Here is a 26,987-nt window from a genome sequence, read left to right as displayed (position 1 = left end):
CTGTGGAGGAGGTGAGAACTCAGCTGAAGAAGAGCAATTACCTCTGTATGCGCTGACAAAATGCCCATTACTGCGGTATCCAGCCGGGATGCGGGAATGAGATGTTCCCAGGAGGGGGGACTGGCTGCACTTGGCTGCCACCAGCTCCAGCTTTTTTCGTGTCGACTTCACACCAGAGCTTTGAAAAGGTGTGGAAAAGGGCGACTGGAGGAGCTGTCCCTCAGGGACACATCCACCAAACGCATCCCTGGTTTTTAACCTGGGCACAGGGAGGGAGATTTCCAGGGAACAGGAGCAAACCCCCGTTCTTTCCACGTTTCCATCCCCAGCTCCCCAAAGCGCGCACCAAGGGTGTAATTACAGCTTCGTTACGTGGAGTAGCCCCTAATTAGCCGTGTAATTACAGCGTGCCATGTTTTGATGGGCCTTATAGAATGTAGGGATAACGCTGGAATGCTGCGCTCCAGCTCTCCAGAGCGAGCTGCTGAGACATCCTAAAACTTCCTGCACTCCCAAATCCAGAGCAGATTGCTGGCAGGCCGGCAGCGAGGGGCTGGGACTCCAGTGGGTCTGGGGCTGAGCTTTGCCAGGGGATTATCACAGAATGCCAGAATGGTTTGGGTTGGAGTGGCCTTAAAGATCTTCTTGTTCCACCTGGGACACCTCCCACCAGCCCAGGCTGCTCCAAGCCCCGTCCAACCTGGCCTTGGACACATCTCTGGGAGGCAGCTCTGGCTTTGCGGCTGTGGAAGTGCAGAGGCTGCACCCTCTGGAATGGATCCTGCTGTGTGAGGAGCTGGGAGCAGCTGGATCAGGCTTAGGGTGCAGAGGTTGTCCCATAGATTAAACCCTCGGGTGGGTGTGGGTAAGACCAGGCCATCTGAATGCACTTCGGGGATGTGAACTGGCAGATCTGTCACCCTAAATGGCTCTTGTCAGCTGTGGCACCAGGATCTGCTGGGATTTTGGGGAAGGAGGGAACAAATCCAAGTAAATCTGTCCCAGATAAGGCAGGAGGGTGTTTTCCTCTTTGCACTGTCAGCTGGTCCTTGCATGGCACAAGATGAGCAAATCGCAGGATTTGGGACAGTCACTGCTGTCCCTGATTCCAAGGATGGAGCTCTGGCACCCTCCAGGCTGACAGATCCTGCTGGAGGAGCACCTGTGCAGGGTGGGGATGTGCCAGGACTGAGGAGGTGCACAAGGAGGGGAGGATCTGCTTTATTTGAGCACTGAAATTCCCCTGGAGCCAGGGCCCGACTGTGACTGGGGATCCTCGTGGGAATTGGGATATTCCTACAGGAGCAAGGCTGTGCCTCTGCAGGTCAGGCCCTGAGTCCCCAGTTGGCTTTTTGGCTGGGAGTTCCTGGTGGATTCCAGTGTCCCCAGTGCCTCCTGGTGCAGCTCCAAGCCCCATCCCAGCAGGAGCCAGTGGCACAATCTGCAGCTGATCGGAGCAGCACAGCTGCCTCACAGCCAAAAATCAGGCCTGCAGCCCTTTTTTGTAACCCCACGCCAGTTATCCCTCTCAGCTCTTTTGTTCCTCTTCCGTGACTAAGCTGCTCGCTGCCTGTGTTTCTTTTTTTTTCCTTTCATTGTGTAGTTTATAATCTTCCAACGAGATACAGACGAAAATTTGTTTGCAGTGCTGGCCAAGAAGGCTCTCATTTCCCTGGCACGGGGCCATGCTTACATCTCCAGTCAAAATACTGCTGGTTAAACAATAAATATTTATTGATTCTCCTACGAGCTCCTACATTTTTCCCAGGTGCAGTGGAATTTGGGGGGGGGGAAGCTCTTGAGTGCTGCCCATGGTAGAGCCGGGAGATGGCTCCGAGATAACGGGCCTGGAGTGGGGGATCTCCTCCTGCAAAGGTGACCCTTGGAAAGCTGGGCTGGGTCCTGCAGCTCAGCCCTGCAGAGCTGCTCTCAAACCTCCAGCCCAGCTTTTCCCAGGCTTGAGGATTCGTGCCCGCAGGCTTCCCTGGCAATTATGGGAAAATGTGGAAATCTACACGTTGTGCCTGGATATCTCCTGGAACAGGGGAGGGACAGTCTGGGGTGGGCACAGAGTTGGCAAAAAAAGAAATAAATCCCTGAATCCCAGAATGGTTTGGGTCGGAAGGGATCTTAAAGCTCATCCAGTTCCACCCCTGCCATGGGCAAGGACACCTCCCACTGGCCCAGGTGGCTCAGGGCCCTGTTCAGCCTGGGCTCAGGCACTCCCAGGGTGGTTTCAGTTTGTGATTTGGTCTCAGGGCAGCCACCCCCGGCTCTGGAGCCATTCACAGGCTGCAAATGTTGCCTTGCAGAGCTGGAGACAGAGCCTTCGGTGCTGTGCTCAGAACTGCTCCAAGGTGTCCCATCCTTCTCCAGAGTGGTGGCCCCTGGATGGGGACAAACCCTGCTCTGTCACCACCATCTCTTTCTGAACTGAAACTCTGCATTTTTATGTTGAGGTTTTGGGGTTTTTTTCACTCAACTGCCAAAAATCCAAGACCTGATTTGCTCCTCTGCCCCATGAGCAGCACCAGCTCATGGCAGCAATGACCCTGAGCAGCACTGGGCAGGTGCCACGTTTTGCCCTGTCCCCTCCCTGGCCGTGCTGACCTTGTGCACTTTCCTGGCTCTCCAGGCCGTGTCCAGCTCTGGGCAGGGCAGGTGGAGCCGGTGTTTGCAGGGAAGCAGGAAGCTGGTGCAGCACAGCCCCTCAGCCCCACATCTGGTTCCTGGATAAATAGAACCTGCCAGAAAAACATCACAAACGCGCCGAGGCACAGCGGCTTGCCTCCCCAGAGAGGAGAATCCCGTCCTTTGTGTGGCTCCCTCTGGGTTGGGAATGAGGAAAATCCCCTCGTTTGTGTGGCTCCCTCTGGGTTGGGAATGAGGATTGGAGTCCTGGTGACAGCCACGGTTGTGGATTGGGATGTGCAAAGTCACAGGGCTCTGTCTGGGTCTGAACTGGGCTCTGGGGCTGTAATTCCCATTCTTTCATCTCCCAGCTGGTGCTGGGCACAACAGCAATCCCTGCTCCAGCAATTCCCTGCTTTCCAGCCTTTTCTCTCGTGTTTAAACCTCTCCTATAAAGCCAGAAAAGGCAGAGACCTCCAGCTCAGGTGGCTGGTGCAGGAACCCTGGGGTTATCTGGTCTGGAACAAATGTCCTGGGAGGGAGAGTGTGCCAGGAGCACTGCTCTCCTCTGGGATGGGGCCGTGTGTGGGATATCTTCCCACTGAATCCCAGTTTCTGGGATGGCTGTGGGGCTGCAGGCTGCCTCCTCACCCCAGCTGAGCATCCAGAGCTTGTTAATGAACAGAATGCATTTTCTTACACGGAGGGGATGCTAAATTGGCTCCACATGGATTCTGGAGGTTGTCGCACTTTCCCGGAGGGTGATGGCATGAGCAGGAATGTGGGATTGATGAAAGAAGCCAGACACTGAGTCAAAAGCTCCCCCTCTCCCCTCGCCGTGCCCCCTCTCCCCCCATCCCATCCCGAATACTTGACGTGATTCCAAGGCATTCTTCACATGGCTGGTGGGGAGCGCGGGAGAAGCCAGCCCAGCACTGGGATTTTCTTTAAATGCAGCATTTTTGGTAAAGCTTTGGGGTCTCTGACCCCGAAAGTCATCGAGGAAAGGCTTGATGAGACCTTGTTTTTCAGGGAAACTGAGGCACGGTGCTCCCATTCCACCACATCAGTGAAGTGGGAGCATCCCCAGTCGGGTGCTCCAGGTCTCCCTCTGCTTGCAGGTTTCCCATTTTCCATGGTCTGTGTTCCACTGCCCGGCTCCTCCCTGGCTCCTCCACAGCACCAGGCAGGCCGGACCCATCCATGTCCCCCAGAATTCCCAGTGTGGGGGTGCTGGGTGACTGGGGCAGGCGAGGGGCTCAGCATCCCTCGGGAACCAAGAGTCTGGCACGGCGGGATGGGGCTTGCTGGGATTCCCGCTGGGATGCTGCCCCTCCTGGGATGGCCCCGCAGGACAAAACTGCTGACTCAGGGAAGCTGCCACCACCACCAGCAGACCCCAAAAGCTGGAGCTGGACACCGGGCAGTGCTTTGGGGGTTGTTTTCTGTTGTTTTCCCCCCGTTGTCAGCACTTTTTATCACAATAATCAAACTGCGGCTTTTTGACCCACATGAAAGTTTTCTTCAGAGGTGCCTGTGTGTGTTTGTGCAAAGCCAGTGAATTTTGGTCACTGCTCTGGAAGCAGAAAAGGGGATTTTTGTTTTCTTACCTTTTAGTTTTGAGCAATTGTTTACCGAAACCTGAACCCTCTGAAGAAACAACTTGCAAAAGCTGAGTAGTCCTGGCTTTTTCCACTGGAAAATTAAAAAAAGATGGAGTGGAACACGTGAAATTTGGGTCTTTTTTTTCCCCCTTCTTTTTTTACCCATTATTGTTAGAAGCGGTTTGAAAATGCAGTGCCAAGAGCTTTCTCTTTTCAAGTGCTTGAGGCACGTTACCCAACTGCTCCATCCCTCAGAGTGCTCCATGAGGTCAGCAAACGCAATTCCTCCCGGTCTGCAGCTGGAAATGAGGAAAAACTCCTTTGCTCAATCCCTGGCATCATCCCCAGGCAGCGGAGGAGCCCAGCAGGTTGGGAGCGGCATTGCGGTGCCCCGAGCCCGTGGCATTTCCCAACCCCATCCTTGTGAAGGGTTGCCAGGGAAGTTTGGGCTCTGGGAAGGCTGGGAAAGTTTTCCTTTCCAGCGGCAGCAGCGGGATTTGGGATTCGGAGCTGTCCCGGTAGCCGGGGCCGTTCCTCGCTGGGGCTCTTCCCATCCCTTTAAGCGGCTCCAGATTTGAATTTGGCTCCAAAGGCCGGGACATGAAAGACCCCGGCCCTGCGCCTGTTTGCCTTCGAGCGGGATGACTCGCACCATCCCTGCTCCAGACAGCCGAGCCCGAGCGGCCGGGGCCATATGGATCCTGTAGAGTGACCCGGCTGCCCGGCGGGATGGGGAGGGAAGGAAGGGATCGGCGGGATGGGGAGGGAAGGGGGTCAGGAGAGGCTGCCCCGAGCTGTGTCACCCCCGGGCTGGACCCTCTCCCCCTTTGGCGTCTTCAAGGGCTTCTGCCTCCCGTGGCTTCCCAGGCACTCACTGAGAGCCACAGTTAGGCTGAAAGAAATTTAAAAAATAAAAGAAGAAAGAAAACGGGGGACAAAACCCCGGGGAAAAAGGAGGGCAGGGCAGGGCAGGGAAGGGCAGGGCAGGGGAGGATGATGTGCCTTTAAGCCGCGTGTGTAACTGCTCGCTAATCTGGTGACTAACTCCGCGCGCGGCTGCCAAGCCGGGCTCCATCCCCAGCCCAAGGCTCGGGAGTCATCGGGTCCCCTCCCTGCCCCATCCCGCGCCCCGCCGGGCGCCAGCCCCCCCCGGCCCCCCGCACTCCCCATGGCAATTTATGTACTCATCTGGAGGGCACAGCCCCGGCGGTCTCTTGACTCAGCAGTCCGGGGCCGATGGGAGCTGCGGGAGCAAATTCCAGGCAAGAAATAATCTCATGACTTGTCTCGGAAAAGATTGCTCCGCAAAGATCCCCTGACGGTCACGGAGCGCTCCGTGCCGGCCCTGCGGCACAGCCCGAGCAGGCTCCCGATTTCCCAACCTCGGGCAGCCGGGGCGGCCGGCCAAGGATCCCGCGGGGACTCGCGGCAGCTTTCTCCCTCGGAAAAACAGGGCTGGATTCGGGGATGGGCGATGGCACGGGGGCCTCGGAGCCGATGCCTGCCCCCCCCGGGACACAGGGAGCGGGGAGCTGGAGCTGGACAGGGCAGGGAACCCGGAGCTTGGGGCTATGTTGGCTTTTGGGGCATTCCTCCTTTTCCCCCTCCACTTTCCAGGGAGGGTTTAATCCCTTCCTTCATCCCAAGGCAATTTTGGTTCCTGCATCAGTGTTTTTGCCCAGGCACTGGCATCACCTCCGGCAGGGCTGGCACCAAGGATGACTTTCGAAGCACATTTATCCTTCTTTCTTTCTTTTTTTTTTTTTTCCCTCCTGTTGGCTTTTTTTTCATCCTACATTTCACTCATCCTGGCCTTCTTTCCCCACCTCCTCCCCATCCAGAGGAACTGGAGCTCCATCCCTCTCTGAGGGCTCTTTGGGAGGTCTGGTCCCATGCCCGGTGCCTTCCCGTGGGCGCTGGGAATGGGGTGGGATTAAACCAAATTGGGAATGAAGGATTTTAGCAAACCTGCATTTTTCTGGGAGGAGAGCCTCGGGGGTGGGCAGGGCTGTTGGACTGACAGCTCCTGTGCCTCCTCCTCAGCTGGGATCAAGAGTTGGGATCACACAGCTCCTGGGGCCAATCCCACCTCCCTGGAACGGAGCTGGTCCAGTGCACTTGGAGATGGAGAGGAACCAGCCTTGGATCACTGAGGAGTCACTCCTGGAGTACCAGGAGCTCCCAAGGGCATCTCACACCCCTCCAACCACACATCCAAGTCCCTGCCAAAGCTCCTCCAGCCTCGTTAGGGTTGATGGAGGATTCCTGGAGTTCCTGGCAAGGGCTCCCAGCTCCCGAGTCACCAAATGCCGTCCCCTCCACCCCCTCCTCCACTGAGTCTCTCCTAAAGAGCCTCTTGGCCCGAGCAGCCGAATTCAATCAGCCCTTTCACCATCTGCTCCCAGGCACTTCTGCCGGGGAGGGCTTGGGGCCAGGGAGGCTGTAATTCCTTAATAGCTTCCGGATGCTGCGCGGGGTGGATGCGAGGCCTGGGAGTGCCTCAGCCTCTCTCCCCCAGCCCTCACCGAGGTTTCCAAGCTCAGGCTTCCTTTGGGCAGATCCGAGCACCTCCAGCCGCTCGGGTTTATCCCTGCCTGCCCTTCGCTCTTCCCGCCTGAGGCCAGGAGGTGACATAATCCCATCCTGGACAGCGCTTGGCTCTGGGATGGGGATTGCTGAGGCTGATGGGGCAGCCCAGCTCGCCTTTGGCCGCCTTCCCCAGCTCACTCCCACCTTCATCTTCCCAAGGCTTGGTCTGGCCCAGTCCCTGCCCTGGTCCCTTCCCTGGTGGGGAGTTTCCTAGAAGTAGGAGCTGTAAAAGGAGAGCTTCCTGGGGTCGATTGGGAAAACCCTCGCTGCTGTGCCTGAGCATACTGGGAACCTGGATGTTATGTGGTGTGACACATCTGGGCAAAGCCCAGGAGCCCCGAGCTCAGCCTGGATGGAGAGGATTAATCCTGGGGCTCTCTTGGAAAATCCCCTTTGTTTGTATTCTTGTCTGCCTAAAAATGAAGAAAACCAGGAGAATTGTTCCTGGGAAGTTATGAAATGAAATTGCTTTGGCACTGCTGTTCCTGAGGCTGGCGTGGGCTGCAGAGCATTGGTTCCCAGGTTTCTCCCAGGCCCCTTCCTGGCCTCCATCACTGGGGGAGCTGAGCTTGGCCAGGGGACAGGGAGGTGAAATGGTCTAGGGCTGGCAGGAGCATCCAGGGATGGCCTTGTCCCTGGTTCCCTGCTGGTCCCGGATGGGAAGCTGACCCTGGTTCTCCTCTCGGTGATCCCTTGGCTTGCACAGCTTCCAGCCCAGCCAGGAAAAGGCTCCTGTCCCGTTGTGGCTGCTGGGATCATCTGCTGCAGCACAGAGCCTGTCCTGGGGCTGGGGGGTGTGCAGTGTGTGGGACACGAGTGGTGCCTGTGGAGGTGTCGTGGTGGCATCAGCAGAGTCACAGCCCGAGGAGAGCAGAGGAGATGGGGCTGGCTCAGGTGGCAAAGCAGAGGGAGCACCTTTTCCCTCTCCTGTCCAGCTGGTTCTCCCTCCCCTCTGGTGGGATGCTGCTGCACTGGGAGATGCAGCTTGGAAAGGAGCTTGGAGTGTGCAGTGAGTGCTGTGAGCTGCCCTGGGCTGGGTTTCAGCTGCAGAGTGGCTGCTGGGGGGATCTGTGTGTATTTGAGAGTGTGTTTGAGTGTGTGTTTGTGAGTCCTGGCAAGGGACACCCTCAGAGAGGAGGGGTCAAGGCACTTGCGAGGGCAAATCTTCAGGGGAGTAAATCCAGGGATGCAATGGAGTCAATCCATCAGCACACAGGGGAATCGGAGGTGTGTGGATTGTTACCTGCAACCCCCTGGCAGCTGCCAGCGGAGCTGACTGTTTGCTCTGAGGAGTTATAAATAATTTTGTTGATTAAAATGATTGATTATCCTCGGTCTAATATTATTTAGGCAGAGCAAACAGTGCTGAGATTTACCAGCTGCTCTCTGACCTCCCAACCCTGATCTGTTTGCAGAAAGCCTGGGCAATTATTTGTTTGATTTCAAAGCTAAATATCCTAATCTTCCCTCTCCGCCTTTGGAAACTGCAACTGGCACCGGGACAGCTCGGGCTGATAAGGGAGGGTCCTCGTGAGCAGCGACACCTCCCTGGGCACAGAGGGCTGAGGGGGGACATGGCGAGCTGGTGGTCACAGGTGAGGACAGGGAGAAGCTCTTGGGCTCCTCCTCCTCCTCTGCACACCCCCAGGGAGCCGAAGCACTCCCAGATGTGTGGAAAAAAGGGACGCTGGCAAAGCCTGAGCCAGAGCGAGGGCTGTCTGTGGGCAGGGCAGCCGTGATCCCTCTGCGAGCCGGGGGGACGCGATGCGCTGCGACTTGCAGCTGCCATTGAGCAATCCCGGCTGTCTGGCTGGCATTGCCCCGCGGGGAAGGGGTGGCCGGGAAGGCTGCGGAGGAGGGGGTGGGACAGGCAGGAATCTGCAGCTGCCGAGCGGTGCAGGGCTCGCCCAGCGCCCGGCGCCCGGGGCGGCGAGCGGAGGTGACCCGGAGCTGCCGAGCCTCCCTGCCTCGTCATCCTCTGATCCTTCCGCCTTCGTGCTGGCAGCATCCCGTGGGGATGTTCTGGGCTTGAGGAAGCCGCAGGACCATCCCTAGGGACCTTCCGCTCGTGACTGCACGGACGCCACCAGCGCGTCCCTCCCTCGCAGCTCTGACAAACATTCCCGGGGCAGGAATGGGAGCTGGGGAGCGGAGCAGAGCGGCTGTGATGTGGCCGGACGTATCCGGGGGGTTGGACATCACTGCAGCCCCAGGGCACTGCCACTGTCCTGCCATGTGCTGCCCTCGTGTCTGGCGTGACTCGGCCCTGGCTCAGCCCGGGGGCAGGAGCTGGGGCAGGGACACAGAGGGATCAGTCTGTGCAGGGAAACCAGGGGAAGGCTGGGGAATTCCTCGGGACAGACAGACGGGAGGTGTTTGGCTGAGCATCTCCGTGTCTAATCCCTTCCCAAGGCACGGATAAGTGGGGCTCCTGTTAGGACCAGTGATTTCCCAGCAGCAGGGACATCTCTGGAATCCATCTGCCCCAGAAATGTCTCGTGTCCTGGTGACGGGCAGCACAAATGATGGGGTTCTATCCAGGGCATGGAGTCACTGCACATGGATCATGGGGACTGTGGGGTGAAAACATCCCCAGCTGTGAGGTCACGCACGGCTGCTCACAAAGTGTGCTGGCACAGTTTGTTCTTCAGGTGTGTTTGAGCCGGCTCAGAGGGTTGGGATCCTTTTGTGGGTGATGAAAGAGCTCAGCTTGAGTGAAGGTTCCTTGGCCTTTCTCCTGCTGCGAGGGGACAGCCCTGCCAAGAGATCTCAGCCTTCCCTTTTCACACTTCCCATCCTGACAGCATCTTCCCCACACGATGTTCTGCCAATTATCCTCAACCTGGCCTTGCTGCATCCCTGCTCTCCCTTGCTGGGAGACTCTGGCGCGTGGTTTGGCAGCCCCAGCCTGCAGCAGCAGCTGGAGGTGTTGGAGCTGAATCCCCTTTGTGTCTATCCCTATTCCTGGACGATGATGAAGGAGAGGGAGAAGAGTCTGAGGCTTTGTTTGGATGGATGGAAAAATGCTCCATCTGAGCTGCCCGGGGGTGATCACAGCAGTACCCTGGGGGCATCCTGCGGGTGCTTCTGCAACCCGGGAAAAATCCGTGTCAGGGTTCTGGGATGGGTTCATCCTTCTCTTGTGACAAATCCTCCAGTGCCATTCCTTCTTCATCGAAGATGCCAGAAATGGCATCATCAGTGAGACTTGAGGAGAGAAGAGCAGAATTCCCAGGTTTAACCTGGCTGGAAGGGAACGTGAGCTCTCAGGGACGCTGGGTGTGGATGACCTGGAGCACCGTGTCCTCCCTGAGCGCCGGAGCCCAGCCTGGGATTGCTCTGGGAGGGCTCAGGCTGAGCTCCTGCAGCCCTGGAAGCCTCCGGGGGCACGGCTGGGACTGAGGGGAGACCAGTGGCTTCTGGTCGCAGGCGTGAGCCCCGTGAACGCCTCGGGCTCTGTGCCAGCGGCGCGGGGATCTCTCGGTTGTTTGCTCGGCGCCGAGCACTGGGGCTTGGCAGAGTTTCTTCCCCTTTTTCCCCCGTTGCTGTTGAGCAATCCGAGCTCTGCGGGGTGCGAGGAGCTGGATTTGGTTGAAAGGAGCATCTCCCGGAGGTGGAGCAGCGCCACGGGCATGACCTGGGCTGGCTGGTTACACTTGACCTGCTTCCAGCAGGGCTGGGTGTCCATTACAGGCTTTTCCAAGCTCCGGGAGCGCGCGTGTGCCCGTGCCCGGGGATTAGAGCTCTTTAGCGGCGCGGTTAGCAGGGATTAGGGCGATTATCCTGCGGGAAGCATGGCTCACAGGTTTGCGCCAGGCTGGGAGCGTCCTCCCAGCCCTGCTGAGGAGCGATCCCGGCCCTGGAAGTGAGGTGCTAATCCCGGCTCCAGAGGGGACGCCGCTCCTGTGATATTCCATTGGGAAAGAGGGAGGGAAGGGCTGGATGGCTGCGAGAAGAGTCTTTGCCTCCTGAGCAGGAGAGGTTTGGGCACGGGAGGGGTTTGGGCAGGTGGAGGTTGCTCCTCCTGGCCTGGCTGTCTCCAGCCTGGAGCCTCCACGGGGGTTTAATTAACCCAGACTCTGCCCCCAGGCCAGCGGGCTCGGGAGAGGCTGGTGGGAGTTTTAGGTCATGGTGCTGTTGAATCTAAAGGGACTTCAGAGGCCGCTTAGAGCTGATCCAAGAGTGGGAGGGTCTCGTGCTGAGCTGATGGTGGTGCTGGAGCTGAACCACTCCGGCCTTGGAGCATCTCGTCCTAGAACCCTCAAATGGGTTGGGTTGGGTTGGGAGAGACCTCAAAGCTCAACTCATTCCATGGGCACCTCCCACTATCCCAGGTGGCTCCAAGCCCCGTCCAACCTGGCCTTGGACACTCCCAGGGATGGGGCAGCCACAGCTTCTCTGGGCACCAATGATGGGATTTTATTGATGACCAATCTTGTTTCTGACTGCTTTGATGGTTCCAACGAGCGCTGTTAAACCATGGCCGCATTCCCCAGGCTCAGAGGTGGCTGAATCTCCCCAGGGTTTGCTTTATCCATCTGTGCTCTTTCCAGCAGCTGAAATGGGGAGGATGGAGTGAATCCCCAGCCGAGGGAAGCCCCTGAGCTGCTGCAGGAAGGGGAGCCGTGGGCCCTGGGCCTGCTGAGCTGCGGGAGCTTTCCCGTAATTGCAGTGAGCGTTGACTCAGGGGCTGTGGTTTAGCTTGGCTTTGGCCCTGGCCTTTCTCTAGCACTTCATTCCCTCTTCTGTCCCACAAAAGCCAAGGACGGAGTGAGCTCCTCATCAGGCTGCTCCCCTGTGAGCTCCTGGGACTCCCAAGGATGCTGCTTTCCCAGGACTGCCATCCAACACCCACACTGTAAAGCAGGGAGAGGGAGGGAGGAGAAGGAGCAGGAGCCTGAGCAGGGTGGGCTGTGACTGAGGATGGCCACAGAACCCTTTCCCTGGGCCTGGTTCCTCACAGCTGCCAGAGCCCCAGAGCCAATCCCAGCCCTCCCTCACCTGGGGGCTGCTCTGTGTCCAGTTTTGCTCACGACACACAGGGCTGAACCCCAAATCCCGAGGCTGAGCAGAGCATCCCAACACCTCACCTGCAGCTGCACCTTCCCCTCTGCTGCTCCAAGTGCTGAGAGCCCAGACTTGGGAAGAAATGCTTTTATCTGCATTTAGGGAGGGCAGTGTTCAGGCTGTTTTTTCGGGGAAGAGCTGGCCCCCATGGCACACCACATCTCCCTAAGAAAGCTGCTGATGGCCGGAAAAAAGCCGGCTTTGTTGGGCTTTCTGCAGCGCTAAGCAGTGTGGGCTTTCGGTTTCCTCTCTTGTTTTTCTCTTGAAGCCCAGCTTTCATCTCACAGTATTTATTTTTCACTGCTTGAAGGAGGAAAAAAAAAATACTCATTTTTCTTTTTTTTTTTTTGAAGAAATATATTTATTTTAAATTAAAATAGCAAATGTCTGCACCTTTTGTGCCATCCTTGCAGAGGGAAGCAGGGCTGGTCTCTGGCGAGTTGCTGCAGGAAGGGGACCCAAATTTCCCCTTCTCTTCTCCCATCCCATCCCCACAGCCCCAGCAAACACCTCTCATTGTGCTCAGCCCTGCTCCCCACCCAGATTTCCTTCTGGTCCCTTTTTTCCAGCTTTCTGTCCCACTTTCCCTTTCCCCCCCTCGGATCGCGCTGCCCTTTGGGTCCGAGGAGCCCTAATTGGAACAGGCCGGCTCCTCTCCTGCTTCCTGCGTGGGAGTGAGAGGCAACGCTTGTGAAAACAGTTCAAAAGTGCACACAAATTTTTGCCTAATCCTGCCTAAATAACAGGGGGCTCAGCCAGGGTTGTTTGCCCTGCTCTGGGGCGGGGGGCACCTGGGAAAGGCAGAGCTGCCCGAGGGGCTGGAGGTGGCTGGGGGTGCTGGAAATCCGAGCTGGGGACATGGGGACGTGGTGGGGACGTGGTGGGGACGTGGTGGGGACGTGGTGGGGACGTGGCGGCTCCGCGGTGCCTGGGCGGCCTCGCTGGGGAGCGTGGGAAGGGTCTCGGCTCCAGGCCCCCTTCTCCTCAGTCTCCTCTGATCCTGGGAAAGGTTCTCGGCTGCTGAACCCTCCCAGCTGGGGGACGTTGGGAAATCTGTGCTCCAACTCTGCCCTGGTTTGGATCCTGGGGAAGGCTGGGCCAGAGGGGGCTCAGGGGGATGAGCTCGGTGTGAGCTGGAGGGGGGAATCGTGGGCTCAGTGGCCACGGACTCGCTGTGGGCACGTGGGAAGAGGGTGGGAGAGTGAAGTGAACCCCTGTCACCCCTTGGAGAGCCTCTGGGAAACTCCTGCTCCATCCTCACCCAGCAGTGGGGGGACACTGGAGCATGGGCAGCTGCAGAAGGATGGGATGGGGGCTCCAGGGGGATCTCAGCAGGCTCAGGGCTCAAGGATTTGAGGGACACAGGCATGAATTCGTGGAGCCCTTGGATGCACAGTCCCTGCAAATGAGCTTGTTTGAAACCAGATTTCATCATGGCTCCTGGAATGGTTTGGGTTGGGAGGGAACTTAATGCTCATCTGTTTCCACCCCTGGCATGGGCAGGGACACCTCCCACTATCCCAGGGTGCTTCAAACCCTGTCCAACCTGGCCCTGGACATTTCCAGGAATGGGGCAGCCACAGCTTCTCTGGGCACCCTGTGCCAGGGCCTCCCCACCCTCACAGGGAACAATTTCCTCCTAAAACCTAATAGAAATCTAATCTAAATCTCCTCCATTTCATTTTAAAGCCTTTCCCCCTTGTCCCTGTGCCTCTGCCAAGCCACCCAAAGGCCTGGAATCTCCATGGCATCCATGTGCTCCAGGCCTGGGAAGGGAAGGCTGAGGAGATCTTGGTGTCCTGCCCTCCATCCATCCATCCATCAGGGCAGGGACGGGAGGTGGCTGGGGGGTCAGATGGCTCCGCTCTGACCCTCCCCACATCCATTTCCAGCAGCTACTGGGTGAAACCCCACACAGGGACATGCTGTGGCTCTGATGGAAAAAAAGTGAGTGGCCGAGGGGAGCTAGGAGGAGTCACTGACCCCGAGTGGAAACTCGGCTGAAAAATGACTTTGCTCCTGTCCTTCTGCTCGGAGCATCCCTTCCTTCTTCTCTGCCATTTATTTTCCTTCTGCAATCAGCTGCGAGTGCTTTGGCGTGCAGAGGAGTTCTGTGCGTTTTAAGGTCAAAATCCCTAAAGTTTGTAAATCTGAGTCCTTTAAAAAGATCAGATGTGTGGAAATAGTTTACACATGCAGGGCCTGGTGGGAGCAGAGTGGGAATTCAGCTAGGAGATGAACTTGGTGATCTTGGCCTCTTTGCTCCTGGTTTTCTCTCAGGCTCCACGTGCCCCTGGCTGGGGGGATCTGGGCAGGTCCCCCTTAGCACAGAACCTGTGTGATGTCAGGGTGTTTTATCCTCTTGTCTCTCTGAAATCCCATCTCCAGGGATGTCAGGGAGCTGAAGGGGCCTGGTTTGGAGAAGCCATGGAGCCCCCAGATCTCTCTTTGCCTTGGAAAGCTGCAGCCAGATAAAAGCTGTCCCCATGCAAGGCAAATTCCACATCTCTGCTCTACAGATGCTGCTGACACGATTCTCCAGGGCGACTGCAACTCCTGGCACTGTTTAAAAATCCAACCATAACTCCCTGCCTGCTGTCCCAGGAGGGAAATCAAAGGCAGCTCCATCGGCACAGGACGAGGACAGGGCACCCGCGCAGCCCAGTGCACGTGGCAGCCGCGTCGGGGGGGCTCCGATGGGCTCGTAAAACCCAGCCAGGAGTCCCAGTCTGGCCCCTGCTGCTGAGCTTGCTTTTGGGATTAAAGCCCTGGCATTGCTAAGCTGGGTTTAGGTGGAACAGCTGGGCCTGGTGCTGGCTCCCGGCCCGGTCCCTGCACGCGGCCCTGTGCTCTGTGGGCAGCACTGAAGGAGAGGTTTTATTGGTGCGAGGTTTGATTAAAATCGTGCAAACAGGTTTCAGATGGCACTGAAAGCTGATACGAGGGCAGCTAAGCCAGGCTTGTTGCTTTTGTTCCTGAAATCCTGCTCAGCTCTGACCTTTAGGTGTCCCAGATGGGAGGCGAAGGGCTGCAGGACATTGCCAGCGCTGGGTTTGCCTCCATGGGAAGGAATTTCCCTGTGCCCAGCAAAGTTCATAGAGTTCTGGGATATTCCAGCTTGGAAGGGGTTTACAGGGATCACTGAGTCTGACTCCTGGCCCTGCACAGAGCTGGGTGAAGCCCACCATGCTCCCTGCACATAAACCCCCCAATATTTAAATAAATATTTAATTATTCAAATGTTTTCAGTATCCCCAAAGCAGCAGAATTTAGGGTAAGAACTGTCCCTCCACCCCATCTTTCTCGAGTCACCCAGCCAAGCCTTGTCCCCAAACACGTCTGCAGAGCTTCACACATCCATTCAGCTTTCCCTGGGTGAGTTTTCCCCAGCTCTGGGACACTGCCAACCCAACCGAGGCTTCTGCAGGTTTGGGGCTTTGGGGCTGCTTTGTCCTCGGCAGAAACGTGAACAAGTGGCTGCGACCTCGCAGGAAACAAAGCAGGTGATGTTTCAGTCCTAAATCTGCCAAGCACAACATATTTTGCAGAAGCCTTGAAATGCACACGTGGGCTGATTTGGGTGTTTAAATGGAAACCCTCCTCTGGCATGGGGGTTTTTTTTTTTATTTGGGAACCAACTGTTTGCTTCCCTGTGACCTCTCCCTGGGAATCACTTTTAAGCCTCCCCTGTTTTGACAGGTTGTTTGTGCAGAGCTCAGCATTCACCTTCCTAAACCGAAACCTTATCCCCCCGCTACCGAAAAATTGATTCGCTGCGTTTGTGCAAAGCCAACCCCACGGATGCTGCAGGATGAAAGAGCAGGATCAGGGATGGGCCCCTGCTGTTGCAGAGATAAAAATACCATTTTTCACCCCGCTCTTGGTGTCTGGCCTAAGGAGGGCACCTCCACACGGGTTTTCACAGGTGGTGCAGTGTTAAAACTGGGGTTAGAACCGTTTTCTCAGCCTGGGTCTGACTCATCTTCCCAGAGCAGGCGGGAGCTGCCGTTGAGGCAGACGGAGGGAGCGGATTCCTGGGTGGTCCCTGTGACCACAGAACAGGGAGAGCAGAGCATTCAAATGTAACTTGAGGATGAAGGGAAAGGGGCACGGAGCCACTTTCTCCCGGTGTTATCTCAAGCAGCAGATGGAGAACAGAGATAGCGACGGTGGCTGCTCATTTTCCGTGCCCTCTCCAGCCAAACCCAGTAAATAATGAAGTGTAATTTGCCAAATAGCCCTCGGAGGTGGGATTTGCTTTCGAAGTTCCTGATCCTGCCGCTGTGGAGGCAACCCTGGATTTGTGTGGTGGGCTGAGGGCAGGAATTGTGTCCCGAGAGATTCCATGTTGGGAGTTTTGCTGCTCCTACCTGAGCCAAGGGTCTGCAAATCGTTTCTTGAGAGCCCTGGGGGCTTGGCTGGAGGAGATGGAAAGGGAAGGGGGAATTTTTGAAGGGGCTGAGGGGTGGAAGGGGCAGAAGTGGGGACAGAGGCATTGCTCTGTTTGGCTTAGCAGTGGAATTGCATTGGGAGCATCCAGCAGATGATTTGGGGACGCTTTGCAGCATTGTCACCCTCACCCTGTGCTACAGAGCTGCATGTGGAGCTTTATCCATGGAACCACAGGACTGTTTAGGTTGGAAAAGCCTTCCAAGATCATGGAGTCCAACCATTCCCCAGCACTGCCAGGCCACCACCAACCCATGTCCCCAGGAGCCACATCCACACGTTTCTTAAACACTTCCAGGGATGGTGACTCCACCACTGCCCTGGAATTCTACTGGCCCAAGCCCCAGACTCCCTCTTGGAAAAAAACCCCAGTGTTGGGTTGTTTGGCCTTTAAATGATGCCCATGAGCTTGGCTGGGGAGGAGTTGAGTGGAGCAGGAATTCCAGACTGGGGCAGACTGGGAAGCAGCTGGGCTGGCTGTTCCCAGTGGCTGCAGCGCTGTTTCCATCCCTGACTCCAGGTTTTATCAGGAATACACCAGCGCTGCCTGGAACAAGCCCTCAGCAGCATTTTGCAGGTGTAAAGGTTTATTCAATCAGGAGCTTAACGAACTTGGAGCGATGGGAAACCACGGTGGCCGAGTTTCCACCAGACAGGGAATTCTTTGATTTTTGAAGTCTGCATCCAGATATTCATGAGAACACCAAAGACTTTGCCCACGGGGTCATTTTTCCACTGAGTTTTCATGGAAAATTTCCACTAGGTTGCAGTGCTGAACCAAGCTCAGGTGGAAGGTTGCCATGGGAGGCCGACCAAGTGCAGGTTTTGGGATGGTGGCTGTTCAAGGCTTTCCTTCTCCATCAAAGACGTTTTTCAGGAATACTGAAAGTACAGGAAAAAGAGCCAAACCTTGACTCACATATTTTGCCTCAAATGGTTGCTTTTATTTGTGAGACTCTTTGGCTACAAAGATTGGCCTCCTTCCAAATAAATTAGAAAAAGGCATTAAAAAAAGGAAAGGAAGAGGTTTGCTCCTCGTCAGGATTGACTCCAGGCCTGGCTCTTGGCTTGGCCCCTCTGTCCCATGGGATGCTGGCGTTTTCAGTGACTCACTCGCCGCTCCGTGCCATGGATGTGCATGACGTAACTCTGGACTAATGTGGGATTTTCCAGCTCTTTGTTTTCCTTCCCCCCTCAAATGGGTTTTCTGCCGCTTCCCCATCCTCTCTCAGCCTGCTGTCAGCTCACTTTTTCGTGGGGTCATAGAATCTCAGGATGGTTTGGGATGGAAGGGACCTTAAAGCCCATCCCTTTCCACCCCCTGGGCAGAGACACCTTCCACTGTCCCAGGTTGCTCCAAACCTGGCCTTGGACACTTCCAGGGATCCAGGGGCAGCCACAGCTTCTCTGGGCACCCTGTGCCAGGGCCTGCCCACCCTCAGAGGGAAGAATTTCCTAGGATAAAGAATCTTCTAGGATTCTTTCATTTTCTCCTTGCTTTTCCTTGGACTGGGATGAGAGAATGGTAATTCAGGGATGCTTTTCTCCCTCTTCTTTGCTCACCCTGGTGTAGGACTCTTGGCCTTCCTTGGTGCCTGGAGCTGCTGAGCCATTTCCCAGGCTCCAGAGCTCCAGACACACCTGGAGTGCTGGAGCCCAGCAGGCTGATGTCTGGAAAGGCCTTGATATCCTCATCCAGCAGCACATTCCAGGAGCACGGGGACGCCACGTGCACTCGGCTGCCATTCCCTGCCATCTTTCCCAGTCCCGTGTCCTCACAGCCGTGTTTCTCCCCTGCTTCTTTCAGACATGGAATGTGCGGATGTGCCTTTACTAACCCCCAGCAGCAAGGAAATGATGTCCCAGGCACTGAAAGCCACGTTCAGTGGCTTTGCCAAGGAGCAGCAGCGGCTGGGGATTCCCAAAGGTAAGACATGACTTCCCATGACTACAGCATCCACAGGGATTGCATCCTCCTGCCAGGCTGCCCAGAATTCTCCCTGTCTGCCATCTCCTCTGCTGGTTCCCCTCAGGTGCTATTGCCTTTGGAATACCACTTGAAGCTTCTGGGAAGCTTCAGCTGGAAAAACGTGGAGAAATCATCTCCACTAAACAGAGGAGCAGCAGGGACCCTTTAGCAGAGGCTGGTGACAGGGAGAAGCCAAGAAAATTGGAGAAAAGGGTGGGAGAAGGGGATGAGAGAAGTGATGGGATTTTTAGAAGTCCCAAACAAATCCAAGGCTCGTTCCTTGGATGAAATGCATCCGTGTTAAGGCTGATCCAGACTGGGCGTGGTGTTCCTCACATCCTGGTGCCAGTGGGCTGCCAATCTCCATGGATGGGGCTGTGCTAGTGCTGGAGCACTATCTGTGTCTGGTTTTCCTGGGAAAACCACCTGTGGATGGTCACTGCCAGCTCCCTCTGCAGACCCCCAGCAGTGGACGGAGACGCACGTGCGGGACTGGGTGATGTGGGCAGTGAACGAGTTCAGCCTGAAGGAAGTGGATTTCCAGAAGTTCTGCATGAACGGAGCTGCCCTCTGTGCCCTGGGCAAGGAGTGCTTCCTGGAGCTGGCACCTGACTTTGTGGGAGACATCCTTTGGGAACATCTGGAGATCCTGCAGAAAGGTGAGTCCTGGAGTATCCTGGGTGAACGATCCACGGCATCCTGGCCTGTCTGGTTTTGGGGCTTTCCATTCACCTTGAGCTTTAACCCCAGGAAAAGCATCTTCCAAAGCCCAGCTTTTCAGCAGGATTCCAAACGGGCATCCCGACGGCAGCGGGCAAGGCGAACCCTGGCAGTGCCTCAAAGAGGCAGAGTGTTTGTGCCAGCTGCTTGGCAGGGATCCCCCGTGGGCAGGGACGCGCTGCCTGCCTGGAATCCATGCTGGGATTTTCCAAAGCGTTTTTCCTCAGCCTGTTCAGCTCCTGTTGTGAATTTTACTATTTCCTCCACTGGAGCTGGGTACAGGAATACAGCCAAAATCTTACCCAAATTTCCCAGTGGCGATTGGAAGCTGCTTTGCTTTGTTCCATGTCCAAAAAAGGGGTGTTTCATGTCCCCAAAACCAGCGTTTCTGGGAGGAGAAGCCATCTGTGCCATTCCCTGCACAACAGCATCCGAGGGCATTAACTTTTAGTGACTGGGGACATGCACTTTGATTTTGGGTGTTGATTTCCCCTGTCTGGATGTCCAGGACCACTGGGATGGTTTCTGAGGAGCAGGTGAGGAGCTGAGCACCTCTACCTGAGCCCCAAGCAGGAGCTGCAGCACACCTGGGCTCTTTATGCAGCTCCTTTCCCTGCAGAGCTATTTGCTTTCCTGGAATGTCCCCTGTGCTGTCCTACTGACCCTGGTGGCAGGAAGGGGAGGGGGAGCACAGTTATTCCTTCCAGGAAACCATTGACAAATGGATGTTAATTGCCCATTACTAATTTTACTGCTACCTGTGGTTTGCAGAAGGTAAACACGGCCCTTCCCGGGCTCTGGGCTGTTTTCCTGCTCTTGGGCTCTAAATCTGGTCCATCCCTTTTGTTTTGCATATTTTCCACGGAGTGCTTGGATCAACACTGAGCAGTTTAACCAAACAAAGCCAAACCTTGTGGTCAGCCCAGTTTCTCCTTGCAATGAGCCATTGTTTGCACCTTCCCACAGCCCTTCTTCCTTGGTGTCCCTGCCCATGGATGGGAATAGGTGACATTCAAGGTCCTTTCCAACCCAACCCACCCTGAGATTCTGTAATTCAGAGATTTTTTGGGCTGTACAGGAATAATTTTGGCTGTATTCCTCACCACTGGAGAGGGTGGGATGTGCTGCAGGTACTGGCTGAGGCAGCAGGGCTGGGTTTGCACCTCCTTCCTGCAGATGCCCCACATGTGGAGATGGACTTGATGCCGTAGATTTATGGCCGAGCGGGAATCGTAATTTCAGGCAGCACTGGCACACGTGGGTGCTCAGACACTGCAGCACTGATGGCACAAAAGGTCTGGGACAGGGAGGAGCTTTTACAAAGAGGCTGGAAATCTTTGTGTCTGCTGCAACTCTTCTTCAGAAAGGTTGAAAACGAATACAGCTGAATTTCTGTGTCTTCACACTGTTGGTGTTGCCCTGGGAACCAAGAAGTCTCCGTTCCCTGTCTGGTTTCACTGGTGACTTTGTCATTCGTGCACAAGCTGGGCCCTGGCTTCTCTGGTGGGCTCTGAACACATTTCCCAGTGAAGTATTTGGAGAGTAACAAAGAGCTTCCAAGGAACAACCAACCTCCTCCAGGACTGGTTTCTGTTCCCTGTAAGTCCTGGGGCTGAGCTGGGAGCTCATCTGCAGCCCTGACCAGAGCTGGGCTGTGCTGCTGCTGTACAGACAGAACAGAGCTGTCCCTGCCACGTCCCTGCCTCTGTGGGAGGAGCTGGGGGTCTCCCCCTGCGCCTGGATGTGAGGTGGGAAGAGATCCAGGTGTCTCCAGTCTCCAGCTTGTCTCTCCACCTTCCCCACCACCATCACTGGGCTGTTGGTTCTTAACCCTGCAGTGTCCGGCCTGACCCGTGCTGCTGGCCCGGGGTCGTGCCGGGACAGGCTGTGACCCCGCTGTCCCCTGCGCTGACACCGTCCCCGGTGAGCACAGAGTGACTCACATACCACAGGCTGCTCAGGGTTTAAAAACAGCACACGGGCGCCTTTTCCCCGCATGGATTTGGGTATTTTCAGGCTTATTTTTCCAAATTTCTTCCCAAAATAACCTCCTCGGTCACCAGCAGTCAGCAGTGCCCTGCATCTGGCTGTAAGCGCGACCCGAGGTTCTGCCCTGCTCTGTGGTCACCCCCTGCCCCTTGGCAGGCACCGTGGGGAGAGGAGCAGAGCGTTTCTCATTAGTCCTCTGTGTTTGCACAACCCCTCCTTTTGTTAGGGAATATTTTCCAGCCTGCAATCCCCAGGGGAGAGGGCCAGATTTAGGCTCCTCAAAGGCGAACGGAGCCTCCCAGAAACAAACCCAGCCTCGAGCTGCCCAGGGGCGCTGCTTTGGTTAAAGGGAAGAGAATCTCCCATCCCGGTATCCCTGCCCAGAATGCCATGCTGGAATGAGTCAGGTGTTCCTGGAAAAACTGCTCAGGGTAGGGGCAGGGTGGCTTTTGCATGGGAAAGCAGATTCAGCCCAGCCAGGAGGAGTAAAGCACTTGGAGAAAGCCATGGGAAGCAGGGAATCCATGCTTTGGTGGGCTCCCTTTTGAGTTATGCCCATGGAAAGGCTGAAATTTGGCATTTTGCCCATATATACACAGAGGAGTCTGTGTCAGGAGTGGGGTCAGGGACAGTGGAGATTTTGAACATGGAATGTTCTGCCTGCACCAGGGGCTGCGCTGGCTGGGAATTCGCACAGATTTGGGGTTAGAGGAGCTGGGTTTGGGGTGTGGTCCCCACTCCTACTGCTGATCTAAAAATAGAGCTTTTCCAGGAGAACAACTGTCCCTGGGTGGGGAAATTTTCCAGGAGCTCACCCATGGAAGTGTGCTCAGCAACCTCCAGGAGAACAAGGGGTGACAAAGCCTGAGGCAAGTGAGGAAATGATGCAGCTGGGAGCTCAGAGCCTCCCAGGGACCTGACTGAGAAAGGTGCTGCTGTTTGGGTTGGGTTGGTTTTGTTTACATTTGGCCATACCTGCAGTAGGAATTCCCAAAGTACCCCGTGAGCCGCAGGTTTCTGTGGGATTTCAGCTCTGAATTCATTCCTGCTGCTCAGAACGTCCTGGTTTAACCCAGGCAGGAGATTTTGGGAAGTTCAGGGTGCTCTGCGTCACAGCAAGCCTTGCACAGCTCCGTGTGCCTTCGGATGGGTGACATTTCCTTCCTTTCCTCTTTGCAGAAGAGGTGAAACCGTACCCAGCAAACGGAGTGAACACCACGTACCCTGAGTCCCGCTACACCTCAGATTACTTCATTAGTAAGTCTCAATTAGCAGGGTCAATTAGCACCATTGTCATGCCTGGAAGCACCTCTGAGCAGAGATTTGTCTGCACCACAATAGGGCTGCACCATGCGAAGGGAGATGTTTTTCCAAGGGTTTGGGGTTTATTTGGAAGCCTCCTGTACTTTTTGGTGGCTGCTTTGTGTGCCAAAATCTGATTTTTTCAAGCAGTATTTGTCTGAAGCTGTAGCTCAGCAGGCCTTGAAAGCAGTCTCAGCACACCTGAGTATTGGGAATTGTGAAAAATTTGTTTAAAAAGGGCAGGAATGGGGGAAGAAGGCTGAATTCTGGATTGCCAGGGAGGAGCCTAGCAAGGAGAGGGATGAGTCTCCATCTGCACTCCTGCACTTCCCATTGCCACTGCTTTGGAGATATTCTTTAAGGGCATTGGAAATCTGGGAGATATTTCATGAACCAGAAAAAAACCAAACTGACCTGAAGAGGAGAGATTTAGATCAGGTGTGAGGGAGAAATCCTTTGCTCTGAGGGTGGGCAGGCCCTGGCACAGGGTGCTCAGAGCAGCTGGGGCTGCTCCTGGATCCCTGGCAGTGCCCAAGGCCAGGCTGGATGGGGCTTGGAGCAGCCTGGGACAGTGGGAGGTGTCCCTGCCCACGGCAGGGGGTGGGACTGGATGGGCTTTAGGCTCCCTTCCAACCCAAACCCTTCTGGGATTCCCTGATTTCCTGATTCCCTGATTCTGTGCTTCTGCGGATTGGGATGCCAGGCTCTGGCACTGAGGAGAGGTGGCTGTAGCAGGGACTCACCTTTCCCAATCAGCAGTGAAGCATTTTTGCCCTGTTTCTCCTTTGCTGAGGCTCCACTCCCCAGGATTTTCCAGCTTTTTCCCTCCCTTGGGATGAATTTGGTGCAACGCACATTGAAGATGCTTGGGGGTATCTAATTTGGCTGAATTGCTGCATTTTTCAGACCCCATCTCTGCTGCTCTTGGAACCCTTGCCCAAACGAGAGCCTCAGGGTGGGCATGGGGGATACTCTGGTCCCTTGGGGCTGCTTTTGGGGTGGGCTCTGACGCTCCCGTTGTGCCCCCAGGTTACGGCATCGAGCACGCCCAGTGCGTGCCCCCCTCCGAGTTCTCCGAGCCCAGCTTCATCACCGAGTCCTACCAGACCCTGCACCCCATCAGCTCGGAGGAGCTGCTGTCCCTCAAGTACGAGAGCGATTACCCCTCGGTGCTGCTGCGGGAGCCGGCGCAGGACTCGCTGCAGACCGACTACTTCTCCATCAAGCAGGAGGTGGTGACGCCGGACAACATGTGCATGGGCCGTGCCAGCCGAGGTAAAGCCGGGCTTAAACCCGGGATGGGCGTGGATTCCTGCTGTTCTCACCTTCCCTCCCGTGGGAATGTGCTCCCAAGGCCACCAGGGAGCTGTGCAGTGCTAGCACAGCGCTCTCCCAACACACGCTGGATTCCCTGGTGGCTTTGAGCCCTCCCTGCCTTTCTCTCCAGGGGAAACTTGAGGAAGGTCTTTCTTTCCTCTCCTCCACTGCCTGTTTCACATCTGCAGAAACGCAGCAATTCTGGTGCTGTGCTTTGATGTCGGACCTGAGTGGAATTGAAATGAGCTTTTGTGTCATCAGGGAGGAAAAACTGCTGGGTGCTTGTAGAAATCCCATTTTGTAGGAGCCCAGGCAAAGCCCCACAAATTCTTCACATGTTCTCATCAGGAATTGCTATGCAAGGTTTGCACCCTGTGATCCAAAGCCTTTGTCCATTATCCCCAGGGATTTTGATGGCTGCTTGTTCGAAATATTCTCCTGTAGCCAATTCCTGAGCTCTGTTAGGAGGGGCAGTGTCAGGGGCTGAGGCAGCAGCAGAGCTGAAGGACCCCCAAGTGCTCCTCTCCAAAGAGTTGTAGGGACATGGTTCCTGTTTGGGATGGTGGGATTTAAACACCTGATCACTTTGGAAGATCTGAGCCCAAATACCTTCCCAATTAATGTTATGAATTTGGGAACACCTGGGGCCCACGTGCCCGAGTGCTCTGTGATCACATCAGTGATGCCAGGCTGCGGATGTGGCTCTGCCTCCGCCCAAAGCAAAGGTTTAATCCACAGAGCTCAAAGCCCCTCACAAAGAGCATCATTATCTGCTGATTCCAGGCAGGGAACCTGAGGCACGGGCAAGAGATGTGACCCTCGTGCCATCCCCCCTGAGCAGAAGCCAGGTGTCCCCAGGCCCAGAAGGTGTTTCGGTGGCGCATTGCTGTGAGCCAGGTTTGATGTGGAGCAGTGAAACCCATTGATCCGGAGAGCTGAGGATGAGCTGCCCTCCCGGGAAAGCCAGAGCTGCTTTCCAGCGCACGTGCAGCTCATCTGAACTTTCTCACTCTTTTTCCAAGCTGGGAGAGCTAATTACAGGGAAGTTATTAATTGTGTTATTGCCTCTCCCTCGGAGAGAGGTGACCTGAGCCAGAAGGGCAGCAGGGTTTTAATTTGGGGCAAACTTCTTCTTTTGGGGTTGTTTTTCTGCCTCTGTTTCAGCAGTGCCTTTCCCTTTTCATGACCTTTTCTTTAGCACAGGTGATTTCATCATTCTCACAGTGCAATGGTGCAGGAAGGCTTTCGCAACTGCGCCTCCAGCCTGTTCTCAGTGGCAAGCCTAAAAATGGTTTCAGGGGAGGGAAGAGAGAGCCCTTGATGCTGCTGTTAGCAAAGACATGAACCCTGCAAGAGGCTGTGCTCACACCAGTGCTGCATTTCAGCCCTGGGGGGACACAGATCCTCCCAGAGGTGGGGGGAAAGTATAATTTTATAAGATTTTGTAAGATAATACTTTTAATATGAAGCAGAGGCCAATTAATTTGTATTTATGTTCCTCTTTACCTTGCCCTGTCTTACAAGGTTAGTCTGATACAAAGTCAAGCCCTTCAGCATCACCTCAGGGTGAAGGTTTTCCAGACAGTCGCCTTGTCTGGGGCCTTTAGGAGGGAATTTTGGGGTCCCACGGGAGCTGTTTCCCTCTGCCCTGTCAGTGAGGGCATCAGGTTGAGAAGTGGAGCTGCCAAACTCGTTTCAGCTTCTCTTGAGTAAGTGCAGGGCGTGATTGTTCCAGCTAGGCGGAATTTGGGTGAATTTTCAATGGATTGACACAAATCACATCTCTGTCAGGTTTTAATGCCTTTTGTGAACGAGCCTGTGCTGCAGGACCGCTCAGGGAATTGGTTATGCCAATTAATGTACAGCAGCGCTCTGTTCCCCTCACAGCACTCAGGGAAGGATGGGAGTGTGAAATCCTCAACAAACTAAAAGAACAAAGAACAAAGAGTTTGAAACAGGGTTGTCCCAGCAGAATGAAGCCAATGGATCCCAACTCCCAATGGTTCCGGGCCAGCAGTCAGGGCAGGGCCTGCAGTAGTTGAGCCTTTCCACAGCAAGTGCTCTTCAAGCTACAACACAACAAATATTTGGGGGTGTGTGCCAGCGCCCTTCCACGTTCCCCTTCCCCCGGGACTTGCTCTCTGGGCCCAGGCTGTGGGTAGCTCTGCCAATGGAAATTTCTCCAGGAGCTCTTGCACAATCCCAGCAGCTGTTTTTAGCCGGGTTTGGGAAATCAGTGAACTTGAATGATCCTGTTACGCTCGTAGCTTGTCAGGAAAGATGTTGAGCAATCGGCAGCGTAGGGAGATCAGAGGCAGCAATTTCAGTTTGTTCTTTGGGTCCTTTTTTAGCTCTGTTCCAGTGCAGAGGCTGCACGGGCCGGCTCTGGGGGTGTAAATCAGCATTGCTGAGGATCTGGCCTCTCATGTTCTGGCTTCGGCTAAAAATACCCCAGAGAGCGACTTTGACACAAGCCAGCTGTGCTCACCTCACCAGGGCTGGAGAAAGCTGCTGGAGCTCTCAGCTATTCACTCTCCTTCTCCATCAAACCTGCTGCTGCTTGGGGATGTGGGGCTGGCTGGAACAGATGGCAGGAAAAGAGTTTGGGAGGCAACATCCAAATCAAAGGAGCTGGGTGTGCCCAAGCAGTGTTTGAATAGGGCTGGCAGATGTAATGGGGGATTTATTGGGGACCCCCAATGTCCTTCAGCAGCAAGAGAATCACAGAAATCAGAGAATCATAGAAAGGTTTGACTTGGGAGGGACCTTAAAGTTGGTTCCACCCCCTGCCATGGGCAGGGACACCTCCCACTGTCCCAGGCTGCTCCAAGCCCCAATGTCCAACCTGGCCTTGGGCACTGCCAGGGATCCAGGGGCAGCCACAGCTGCTCTGGGCACCCTGTGCCAGGGCCTGCCCACCCTCTGAATAAAGAGGTCCTGGAGTGCCCATGTTTAGGCTCCTGAGCTCAGCCTTGGGTATCTCAAGTGAACGCTGTCTCTGAAACTTCCTTTTGGAAATGAGGGACCACTTCCAGTCAGCCCCAGGCACCAGTCTTGGGTAAAAAGGCCAGATTTGGGTTTTTCCCCGTCTCTCTCTGCCTGAAGTTTTCCAGGGCTCAGCCCTGCTCTAAATGACAAAGGTAAAAGTATCCCAGGCCTGGGCTGTGCTTACTTTGGAGATGGGATGGAAAGGGACAGCATCAGTTTCCCTGGGCCTGCACAGTGCGCAGGGGAGGCACCCTTTGCTGGCCAGGGGAGGCACCCTGTGCTGGCCAGGTGAAGCACCCCGTGCTGGCCAGTGAAGCACCCTGTGCTGGCCAGGTGAAGCACCCTGTGCTGGCCAGGTGAGG

At 55.5% G+C, this 26,987-nt stretch overlaps 1 protein-coding gene across 2 annotated transcripts in view; it reads left to right on the top strand.

The window, feature by feature from the left end:
- The window catches only part of ETS1 (ETS proto-oncogene 1, transcription factor), a 75,627-nt gene that overhangs the window by 33,460 nt on the left and 15,180 nt on the right, over positions 1-26,987 (top strand). For both annotated transcript variants that reach the window (XM_042034086.1, XM_042034085.1), the window contains 4 exons: positions 18,148-18,267; positions 18,768-18,968; positions 22,198-22,275; positions 23,350-23,595. In XM_042034086.1, the coding sequence (XP_041890020.1) occupies positions 18,148-18,267; positions 18,768-18,968; positions 22,198-22,275; positions 23,350-23,595 (645 nt within the window). The remainder of the gene's footprint in view (positions 1-18,147; positions 18,268-18,767; positions 18,969-22,197; positions 22,276-23,349; positions 23,596-26,987) is intronic.

This window comes from Corvus kubaryi, unplaced genomic scaffold, assembly GCF_017639235.1.
Source record: "Corvus kubaryi isolate FWS band 111438036 unplaced genomic scaffold, C.kubaryi_AGA036_p1.0 37367, whole genome shotgun sequence".
Lineage (NCBI taxonomy): Eukaryota > Metazoa > Chordata > Aves > Passeriformes > Corvidae > Corvus > Corvus kubaryi.
Note: the sequence above shows the minus strand (reverse complement) of the source record. Positions and strands in the feature narration are given on the sequence as shown.